The following is a 12,132-nucleotide window of genomic DNA, read 5'->3' as shown; positions in this document are numbered from 1 at the left end:
ATTTGCATTTCTCTGATTATGAGGGATGTTGAGCATTTTTTCATGTGTTTGTTAGCCATCTTTTTGTCTTCTTTGGAGAAATGTCTGTTTAGTTCTTGGGCCCATTTTTCCATTGGGTAGTTTATTTTTCTGGAATTGAGCTGCAGGAGCTGCTTGTATATTGTGGAGATTAATCCTTTATCAGTTGCTTCATTTGCTATTATTTTCTCCCATTCTGAAGGCTGTCTTTTCACCTTGCTTATAGTTTCCTTTGCTGTGCAGAAGCTTTTGATTTTAATTAGGTCCCATTTGTTTATTTTTGCTTTTATTTCCAATATTCTGGGAGGTGGGTCTTGGAGGATCCTGCTGTGATTTATGTCGAAGAGTGTTTTGCCTACGTTCTCCTCTAGGAGTTTTATAGAATCTGGTCTTACATTTAGCTCTCTAATCCATTTTGAGTTTATTTTGGTGTATGGTGTTAGGAAGTGTTCGAGTTTCATTCTTTTACAAGTGGCTGACCAGTTTTCCCAGCACCACTTGTTAAAGAGACTGTCTTTTCTCCATTTTATATTCTTGCCTCTTTTGTCAAAGATAAGGTGTCCATAGGTGCGTGGATTTATCTCTGGGCTTTCTATTGTGTTCCACTGATCTATATTTCTGTCTTTATGCCAGTACCATACTGTCTTGATGACTGTGGCTTTGTAGTAGAGCCTGAAGTCTGGCAGGTTAATTCCCCCAGTTCCATTCTTCTTCCTCAAGATTGCTTTGGCTCTTCGAGGTTTTTTGTATTTCCATACAAATTGTGAGATTATTTGTTCTAGTTCTGTGAAAAATATCGTTGGTAGCTTGATAGGGATTGCATTGAATGTATAAATTACTTTGGGTAGTATACTCATTTTTACAATATTTATTCTTCCAATCCATGAACACGGTATATTTTTCCATCTATTAGTGTCCTCTTTGATTACTTTCACTAGTGTTTTATAGTTTTCTATGTACAAGTCTTTTGTTTCCTTAGGTAGATATATTCCTAAGTATTTAATTCTTTTCGTTGCAACAGTGAATGGAATAGTTTCCTTAATTTCTCTATTTTCTCATTATTAGTGTATAGGAATGCAAGGGATTTCTGTGTGTTGATTTTATATCCTGCAACTTTACTGTATTCATTGATTAGCTCTAGTAGTTTTCTGGTAGAGTCTTTAGGGTTTTCTACGTAGAGGATCATGTCATCAGCGAACAGTGCAAGTTTAACTTCTTCTTTTCCAATTTGGATTCCTTTTATGTCCTTTTCTGCTCTGATTGCTGTAGCCAAAACTTCCAGAACTATGTTGAATAGTAGTGGTGAGAGTGGGCACCCTTGTCTTGTTCCTGACTTTAGGGGAAATGCTTTCAGTTTTCCACCATTGAGGATAATGTCTGCTGTGGGTTTGTCATATATAGCTTTTATTATGTTGAGGTATGTCCCTTCTATTCCCACTTTCTGGAGGGTTTTTATCATAAATGGATGCTGAATTCTGTCGAAGGCTTTCTCTGCATCTATTGAGATAATCATATGATTTTTAGTTTTCAGTTTGTTAATGTGGTGTATTACACGTTGATTGATTTGCGGATATTGAAGAATCCTTGCATTCCTGGGATAAAGCCCACTTGGTCATGATGTATGATCTTCTTAATGTGTTGTTGGATTCTGATTGCTAGAATTTTGCAATTCAGGATTTTTGCATCTATGTTCATCAGTGATATTGCCTGTAGTTTTCTTTTTTTGTGGGATCTTTACAGGTTTTGGGATTGGGGTGATGGTGGCCTCATAGAATGAGTTTGGAAGTTTCCCTTCCCAAGCCTCTCATTTGAAAGATGAGAGAACTGAGACCAAAGAGGGTTATAGTGAAATGCCAAAGGCGTTAAGCTGTCTCAGATTTTAAAGTAAAAAGTCAAATTACTGAACATTTTATACGAGAAACCACATTATGGTACATAATCCAAATTTACCAATGTTCTGCAAACTGGTCATCTGAGGATGAGTTGATGAAAAGTCTGCTTGCTTTTTTGGCAGGTTTGCTTCTGCAAATTCAAGTTTCATATCACGCGCCTGCTGTCTCTTAATCTATGAAAAGTAACAGAAGAAAAACAGTGACATAGATATATGACTCAGGATTGTGGAAACTATACAAAGCAACTTTATCTTTAAAGTTTTTTTCTTCCCCAAATCACCCAGAATTGTACCATTCTGATACAGACATTTTCCCTTCCACACTGTTCCACACTCTGACACAGTGACCTCACAGGGACTGAATCATATTACTAAATATAGTGTTCTTTCATGTCCAGAAGGAATTTGGTCTAACTATAAAAACAGGAGCCACACAGAATTTTGGTATAACGTTCATAACAATATTTAAAACATGACTTAATCTTTGAAATTTCAATTCATACAGAGTAAATTTTGTACTATGAATACCTGATAACATATCTGCTATTAATCTCTGAATGTAACCTACATACAATCAGAAAGCTGACAAATGTTTGCTACTCTTTATACAAAAGGAAGGAAAACAGCAAAAACAGATAAACCTCAGCTTCTTTCCTGAACTATTAAAACTAGGCAGCGATGTGCCAGATGTTTAAGTGTATTTCTTCAGTCATTCCTCAAATATTTAGTACTCAGTCCACTAGGTGGCAAGCACTGTGACAGAGGAGAGGAAGAACATAAAATCAGTGGGAACATGCACACACACACATACATGGAACGGCTGCCTCACAGAATCTATCAACTAACTGCAGAAGTAAAATCAAATAATTAACAATGCATTAAACTATAACATGTGACTAAAGGGTGATAATAGAAGAGACTGGTAGGGGTCTGATGGAGGAAGTGAAATTTGGTTTGGGCCTCCATCATTTTCGTCAATGACTGGGAAAGGTTCCAAGGAAGGAAGAGTAGGAGCATTCATGAAAGGGTTGCTGTTGCTGCTAAGTCACTTCAGTCGTGTCCGACTCTGTGTGACCCCATAGACATAAGCCCACCAGGCTCCCCCGTCCCTGGGATTCTCCAGGCAAGAACACTGGAGTGGGTTGCCATTTCCTTCTCCAATGTGTGAAAGTGAAAGTGAAGTCGCTCAGTCGTGTCTGACCCTTAGCGACCCCATGGACTACATACAGCCTACCAGGCTCCTCCATCCATGGGATTTTCTAGGCAATAGTACTGGAGTGGCTTGCCACTGCCTTCTCCGCATGAAAGGTTTACCTGCTAGAAATGGTGAAGACAACGGTCCTGAAAGATAGGGGAAATTGTGTATGCTAGGTAAAGAAGACAGACAGAGACGAAAGAGCACCTTGAAAGCAAGGTGAGAGTTCGGATTTGCTATACTAGGTGAACAAAGAATTCTGCAGATGGAGTTGACACCAGGATAAAATATATTTCCCAAGAAGGCCATTTCAGTTGGTACGACTTTTATCAAATCCTCTACCTGACTCCTAATCCCATGGACATTTCAACCAAGAATCTTGCCTCCGACTTTCCAGAGAAAATAAAGCCCATCAGGTAAATACTTCAGTTTTCAGCTCTACCTTTCAATACTGTCAATTCATTCAGCAAGCGAACAGTAAACCTTTACCATGTGCTTAAACAAAGCACTGTGCTAAGAGGAAATAAACATCAAGAGAAGACTTCCTGACTTTGAAGGATTTAGTGGGGTTTAGCCTAGTGGACATATCACATGTCGTCACAACTGCATACACCATAATTAGTGGATCAAGTAGAGATTCTTGGTGACGATAAGTGGATGGGCAAAACCCACAATGAAGGCTTTAAAAGCCACAGAACTAAAGTTACATAAATTAAGGGAAGAAAACATTCTAAGAGAAGAGCTAATACTACAAAATAAAAAAACAGTAGAATTAAGAAATTGGGCTTCCCTTGTAGCTCAGTCGGTAAAGAATGTGCCTGCAGTGCAGGATACCTGGGTTCGATCCCTGGGTCGGGAAGATCCCCTGGAGAAGGAAATGGAAACCCACTCCAGTATTCTTGCCTGGAGAATCCCAGGGACAGAGGAGCTTGAGGGGCTGCTGTCCATGGGGTCGCAAAGAGTCAGGCACAACTGAGCAACTAACACTTACTTACTTAGCTGAAGGTACACTGAGCATCTGTTTATACCTAAGGTGGTAATGTGGAGGTCTGACTTTCATTCCTGGCTACAGAAGTATTCTTTTGGGTACCAAACAGTTTTTCTTGTATTTTTTTTTTTTCCTAATTGCTTCCCAATTAAAAATTTTTTTTTTTTACTTTTTAATCCTTCCCAATATTTAAAAAGGCAAAAATACTTCACATAAGATTTGATTATAAAATCGATGAGCTGAAAGAATAAACACTAGGCCCCACTCCTACATGTGACAGCACGTGAAGCTGAGCAGCCTCTATTCCCTTTAAATGAAGTATGTTTGCTCCAGGTTTCACTTTCCCAGCTCTCACTTGGCCTTCTTCATTTATTTTATGAGCTGAGCTCATACACCTCTCCTCTTTCTCCATGACTCAATTAAAATGACAATGAATCTGTAAAAGATAAATCCATAGTAAACCAAAAAATAAAAGAGACCAACAGATTTCAACAGAAAAGGGTGGCAGAATAGCGATTAAGCAAGGAAAGAAGGGGGAAACAGCAGCCTAAAGCACACCTGAAGGGAGCTGCAGGTACGGGAGACAGTTAACTTGCCTAGCAAAACCCTAGAAAGACACCAGGCTCAGAGAGAGATCAATGACACGCAGAGATCAAAAAAGAATATATCAACCTTTAACTAATCACAGCACAGCCTTTTCTGCTGGCCCAGCCAGGCAAGTCTGGTGGCGGGTAAAAGTTTTTCTAAAAAGAAACTGAAAGGAGTGTCTGGGGAGAACTAAGGAGCCGAGTGTGGGTGTCTGTTCCAGAGCAGGCTCCCACACTCCAGCACCAGGGAAGGGACATCTGTGACTAATCAAAAGAAACTGTTCCCCACTCACTGTCTTCAAAGGAAAGAGGCAAAATGACAAACATCACGGTAGTTACTTTTTTACCGCAAGTCCTCCTACACTATTTAATAGTTTCAACTATGTACTGTCATCAGGAAAAGCAACACATTTTTAAAAGAAAGAAAGAAAACAAGGAAGGAAGCTAAGAAGGCAGAAAGGACATTTGATGATTAAGAGTTCACTGGTAACTTCTGCCAAAGAAAGTTGAGCAAAGTATGAGCTTGGAGTTTGTTTGCAGGTGGGCAGAAGAGACAGCAAGAGGTGGAAAACTGACTGCAGTCTCCTCTTTCCTTCAAATAACATGGCAGTGAAGGGAAGCGAACCACAGAGGAGGTACCGGACTCAGGGAAAACTGGTTATGTTCTGCACAGTGGCAGCAAGAGGAATACGCAAGGCAAATGAAGGACAGAACAAGAAAAACAGAGACAAAGAACCTGAAAATAAATACAGAAGGGACAGAAGAAACAGGCTACCAATTTTAGAGGAGGTGGAAGGGGATGTTAACAAAAGATAACCGTGGTTATGAAAAGGGACAACTTCTTCTGAGACAGAGAAAAATAAATTAGGGTATTTTCACATTTAAAGAAATGCATATTGGTCTACAGGTAGCAAGGTAAGATAGCTTATAATTGTTAAGTTTAAAACAGAAAAATGGGAAATAAGGCTATCTGCGAAGGAGAAAAGGGGAGCAGAAATGGACAGTTTGACCTTATAACTAGGGAGGTTATGCAGTTAGGGAACGTCTACTGAGGAGACTATGAGAGAGTGAATGACCACAGAGGAGGACTGTCAGCTACAGTCAGAGAGCATGACTACGCAGTGTCACCAAGCCGTATCACCATCTCATTCTTTTACAGGCCTCAGAAACCCAAGCATGAGTGGAGAAAGAGGGTCTCAAGAGGGAGGGTAAGGGCAGCAGAAAAATAAGAAATCTAGACTACAAAGGGTACTGGTATGAAAGTTGTGCGATGATTCTGAACACGGTTAAATACTCTAGCTATGAATGGAAGGAGAAAGAAAAGTAGCAATGGTAGAGGAAGGCAGAATTAAAGAAGGGTTTTTAACCTATCTACCAGTCCTACAAAGTTATCTGTAAGATACTGAAATAGGTTTACGTGTTTCAGAAGACTGAAGAAGGCAGTGCTTTAACGGCACAGAAAGAGAAAGAAAGAGGGGAATGGAGAAAGATGGGAAAAGAGGAAGGGAAGAGAAAGAGGAAACAGAAACAGAATTTCAGCCAGAGCATCCCTCAGCAGCAATGTAACTTGCAATCAGTGAAATCTTTCAAATCTGCCCGAATGTTTAAATACAGTGACATCACAAAGTACCCAAATAAGCAAACAGAGATTTTCCTGGTACTTTTTTCATACAACATGAGGATTACAATACTTAATCTTTGCTAATATGTATCATTTTTCTGAAATAGCTAATGAATTATATGATGCCTCTACACTCTCTTACACAGCTTTTTATGCACACATTTCTAACTAACATAACATGATGTGAAACTAATTAGCTATGTTCTAAACAGCTAATTATTATTATTAGCACTCACTGCTTTAAAAAATGTTACTATGTCAAATTAAATGCAACTGTTTAATAAAGTTTACAATTTGACATTTTATATATATTTTAACTTTAACTTGATTTCAAAAGCTCCCTAAAAGGGTAAAGACTCCTTCAGCTCACTGATACTATATGTCAGTTCAGTTCAGTCGCTCGGTCGTGTCCGACTCTTTGCAACCCCATGAATCACAGCACGCCAGGCCTCCCTGTCCATCACCAACTCCCGGAGAGTTCACTCAAACTCATGTCCATTGAGTCGGTGATGCCATCCAGCCATCTCATTCTCTGTCGTCCCCTTCTCCTCCCGCCCCCAATCCCTCCCAGCATCAGACTCTTTTCCAGTGAGTCAACTCGTCACATGAGGTGGCCAAAGTATTGGAGTTTCAGCTTTAGCATAAATATATGTCACTTTCCCCTAATTTTATTTTCATGTTTACTCATTTTAGAAATTTTCAGTTGATAAAGTAACTCACAAAATAGCAGGTAATACAAGAAATGCAAACATTATTATACATTTTCCATACTTTACTTAATCGTGACTGAAGTACCACAAGTCTGCTGTATGCTTCTGCTGCTTTGCTGAGAAGAGTTTGCATATTTTCTTGAAAATCTAAATGATAAACAATTATAATAATTTCACTTATAGTAAGTCTGCTTCTTTCAATAAGCATTATTCACCTATTCATAACTTTTAAAAAACTGACTGCTAAAAAAAAAACTGACTGCTGGAAGTAAAATTCATGTATTTAGTAACAAAAATCTCATTAATGTGGAACACATGCTACAAAGTTTAACAATTTTATATTAAAATACGATAACTTCTGTTGGTATTCATTAATTTCTACACATTTGTTCATTATTCATACCAATGAACAAGGGTAGGAAACATTTCATTTGTGAAGGGATCAGTTCAGTTCAGTCGCTCAGTCGTGTCCGACTCTTTGCAAACCTATGGACTGCAGCACGCAGGCTTCCCTGTCCCTCACCAACTCCTAGAGCCTACTCAAACTCATGTCCATCAAGTCGGTGATGCCATCCAACCATCTCATCCTCTGTCGTCCCCTTCTCTTCCCGCCTTCAATCTTTCTCAGCATCAGGGTCTTATCCTATGAGTCAGTTCTTCACATTAGGTAGCCAAAGTATTGGAGCTTCAGCTTCAACATCAGTACTTCCAATGAATATTCAGGACCTATTTCCTTTAGGATTGATTGGTTTGATCTCCTTGCAGTCCAAGGGACTCTCAAGAGTCTTCTCCAACACCACAGTTCAAATGCGTCAATTCTTCAGTGCTCAGCTTTCTTTATGGTTCAACTCTCACATCTGTACATGACTACTGGAAAAACCATAACTCTGATTAGATGGACCTTTGTCAACAAAGTAATATCTCTGCTTTATGCTGTCTAGGTTGGTCATAGCTCTTCTTCCAAGGAGCAAGCATCTTTTAATATCATAGCTGCAGTCACCATCTGCAATGATTTTGGAGCCCAAGAAAACAAAGTTTGTCACTGTTTACATTGTTTCCCCATCTGTTTGCTACGAAGTGATGGGACCAGATGCCATGATCTTCGTTTTTTGAGTGTTGAGTTTTAAGGCAGCTTTTTCACTCTCCTCTTTCACTTTGATCAAGACGCTCTTTAGATCCTTGTGCCATAAGAGTGGTGTTATCTGTATATCTGAGTTTATATTTCTCCTGGCAATCTTGATTCCAGCTTGTGCTTCATCCAGCCCAGCGTTCCTCATGATGTACTCTGCATATAAGTTAAATAAGCAGGGTGACAATATACAGCCTTGACATACTCCTTTCCCAATTTGGAACCAGTCTGTTGTTCCATGTCCAGTTCTAACTGCTGCTCTTTACTTGCACAGAGATTTCTCAGGAGGCAGATCAAGTGGTCTGGTATTCCCATCTCTTTAAGAATTTTCTACAGTTTGTTGTATTCCACACAGTCAAAGGATTTAGTCAATGAAGCAGAAGTTTTTCTGGAACTCTCTTGCTTTTTCTATTATCTAACGGATTTTGGCAATTTGATCTCTGGTTCCTCTGCCTCTTCTAAATCCAGCTTGAACATCTGGAAGTTCTCAGTTCACGTAGTGTTGAAGCCTGGCTTGGAGAATTTTGAGCATTACTTTGCTAGCATGTGAAATGACTGCAATTGTGCAGTAGTTTGAACATTCTTTGGCAGTGCCTTTCTTTGATACTGGAATGAAAACTGACCTTTTCCAGTCCTGTAGGCAATGCTGAGTTTTCCAAATTTGCTGACATATTGAGTATAGCTCTTTAACAGCATCATCTTTTAGGATTTGAAATAGCTCAACCAAAATTCCATCACCTCCACTAGCTTTGTTCGTAGTGATGCTTCCTAAGGCCCACTTGACTTCACATTCCAAGATGTCTGCTGTATGTCAGTGATCACACCATCGTGATTATCTGGGTCATTAGATCTTTTTTGTACAGTTCTTCTGTGTATTCCTGCCACTTCTTCTAAACTGTGTATTCCTGCCACTTCTTCTAAACTGTGTATTCCTGCCACTTCTTCTAAACTGTGTATTCCTGCCACTTCTTCTAAACTGTGTATTCCTGCCACTTCTTCTAAACTGTGTATTCCTGCCACTTCTTCTAAACTGTGTATTCCTGCCACTTCTTCTAAACTGTGTATTCCTGCCACTTCTTCTAAACTGTGTATTCCTGCCACTTCTGCTTCTGTTAGGTCCATCCCGTTTCAATACCAAAAATTTAATTGAGATTGCAAGTTGTAAAAATGAACTAATGTAGGATTCCTATTAAGAAAGATAACTGAATGTCTTCTTATTCTTTTAATAAAAATAAACCCCTGACATAAACTTATTCAAGAAATACAATGACTTTTACAAGTTTGGATCTATGGTATAAAATTAAGAATTATAGTGAGGAAAAGATGGAAATAGAGGAACAGAGGATAAAGAGACAAGAAAATTTGTAGACAGCTTTGGTTTTCTTTTTATCACAATTACTGCACTGTAAAACTAAAAATGTACATTAAATGTAAGATTTCATGAACCTGAAAAAAGATGCTAAGATAAACTCAAATCAGCTAAGTGATTAAATCAGGAATTAATGCAAACAGTTTAGCATCAGTTCATTTAAGAAAATTAAATACTCTGTTCAACAATGCACTAAAGCCTTTATTACCTTGGACTTCACCTCTATAATCTTGCAATCCCAGTTCTTGATTTTCAGAAGTGTCAACACCAGAAGTCTCTTTCTCTTCTCCATTTACTTCACATTTTAAAGCAGGAGTATAATGTTCACCATGGACACTGCAAAAAGTCTGCTGACAATAAAATTAGGTATTTTATGGAATTAAAGTTTTGATTTCTGCCTCTAGAGATTATTAAACATTATTTCCTATATGCAAAACACAGTCAAAAAATGTCACAGGAAAAATCAGTAAGAAAACACTTCCATGTATCAAATCAATCTGCAAAAGAATAAACAAATCTAAATCTTTCTCTCTCCACATGCAAGACATGAACTCTTCTCACATCAGGAAAATACGACAGCCTTCATTATTTATAAAATATATCAAATATATATGTCTAAACTGTAATATTTTTATTTCTTCCTGATAATGAATATATCCTGAATTTACCACTTTCTAGTATGGATTCTACACAGATACTCCCTCTGTAATGAAAAAAGGTGAAGAGATGAGGACAAAGTTCAAAAATGATGACTAGAAAGTAGTGTACAAATTCCACAGAAATTATAATATAGAAAGTAGGAGATCACATTCAGACTTTAACACAAGAGAATACTATTCATGGTTTATACACAGAAGAAAATTAAAAAAAATTTGACGTATCATTCCGGTTTTTCTCCTGAGCAATGGACAATTCTATCATCACTTATAAACAACATACACCACAGAATCATCTGACAAGCCTAAAGAAGTTTCTAAGTTTTACCTTTGCACCTCATGCAACTGGAAATAACAATCAACTTCTAGACCTAATCAATGTGTTTACTGTTGCTATTTCTTGGGATTTGCCTAAAAGTGACTGATGCTAAAGCTGAAACTCCAATACTTTGGCCACCTCATGCGATGAGTTGACTCACTGGAATCTGAGCTGGGAGGGATTGGGGGCAGGAGGAGAAGAGGACGACAGAGAATGAGATGGCTGGATGGCATCACCGACTCAATGGACATGAGTTTGAGTGAACTCCGGGAGTTGGTGATGGACAGGGAGGCCTGGCGTGCTGTGATTCATGGGGTCACAAAGAGTTGGACACGACTGAGCGACTGAACTGAACTGAAACTATACTATTAATTGACTTTATTAAATTTCCAACATAGTTTCCAAGGTTAAAATTTTATCATAAATTGATTCAGGTTGGTAGAAACCTGAATGATCAGCCAATTTACAAATAAAGCAAAAGACTCAGAAAGATGAAATAACTAGTCCATAGTAACATCAATGATTAGGGACAAAATCAGATTCATGATGAACTGCAAGGGACATCTCCATTACAACAAGCTGATTTATGCTTCAGCTTGAGATTAGGGGTTAGGTAAAGACATTACTAGAAGAAAAAAATATATAAAGTCAGCTTATAAATGAACTACTATGACTCTGGAGAAGGAAATGGCAGCCCACTCCATTACTGCTGCCTGGAGAATTCCATGGACAGAGGAGCCTGGTGGCTAAAGTCCATGGGGTCACAAAGAGTCAGACACGACTGAGGGACTAACACACACACACTATGACTCGGGCCCACTTTGTATCGACAGACCATCAACAATGGATATGAAAAGGCAATGCCTGAACCTGTCAGCAGAGTGGGGGCCCTTGGTGTGGGTATTCCGGACTTTCTTTTGTTTTTTTGAATACCGTTTCTGAACTATTCCATAGGTAATTAGAACCAGTAAGGCAGTTCTACCTTCCCAACTAATATCACCCTCCCCACCCCTTCAAATTATAAATACACTGGTTGAGATGGAAAGCTGTGACAAACCTAGGCGTGTATGTTAAATTTTGAAATATTTCAAATATGCAGAAAAAATTTCATCTATTACCTAGCTATAACAAATACTAATATTCTGTCATATTATATCCATATTTTAAAAAAATTGAACATTACATACAGATTTGAAGATTTCTGCATTAAGTACTGCTTATCTATTTCATTCACCTCTCTGCCCAGAGGTGATTATCTAACATGCACGTTTTTATACTTTCTTTTGAGGTTTACTGACGTAACAAAGACACTCTTGCAATGAACATATCTGGCTGTGCACACATGTGAACCTAAGTAGAAGCCAGACTGTGTGATGCACATAAACTCACAATACACCTTGACAGTCTGCTTCTCAAGGTGGTGCATGCCCACCAGGGGTACAGAAGTTCTGTGTCACCTGAGCTTCACAAATGTGATTATAGTTGGTATAATTAGTTTTTAGACTTGGCAATCGACAGTGTGAAATACTGTCTCACTAGTCATGTGCAAGACTCCCAGCTAAGTCATCAAATTCATGCAACCACCAAAGTGGGCAGGAGCAGGAAACAGACCTGCTTAAGGCAATATTGGTCTGTTTTTTAAAATTAGG

At 38.6% G+C, this 12,132-nt stretch overlaps 1 protein-coding gene across 4 annotated transcripts in view; it reads right to left on the bottom strand.

Moving 5' to 3' along the window:
• AKAP9 (A-kinase anchoring protein 9) overlaps nucleotides 1-12,132 on the bottom strand; it is a 176,186-nt gene that overhangs the window by 103,178 nt on the left and 60,876 nt on the right. For all 4 annotated transcript variants that reach the window (XM_055420403.2, XM_055420407.2, XM_055420415.2 and 1 more), the window contains exons 11-13: nucleotides 9,717-9,855; nucleotides 7,072-7,157; nucleotides 1,969-2,083 (exon numbers count right to left, since the gene is read on the bottom strand). In XM_055420403.2, coding sequence (XP_055276378.2) covers nucleotides 1,969-2,083; nucleotides 7,072-7,157; nucleotides 9,717-9,855 — 340 coding nt within the window. The remainder of the gene's footprint in view (nucleotides 1-1,968; nucleotides 2,084-7,071; nucleotides 7,158-9,716; nucleotides 9,856-12,132) is intronic.

The sequence above is a fragment of the Moschus berezovskii genome, chromosome 3 (genome assembly GCF_049115385.1).
Source record: "Moschus berezovskii isolate FMDL1 chromosome 3, NW_MosBer_1.0, whole genome shotgun sequence".
NCBI lineage: Eukaryota > Metazoa > Chordata > Mammalia > Artiodactyla > Moschidae > Moschus > Moschus berezovskii.
This window is presented reverse-complemented; position numbering and strand designations above follow the sequence as displayed.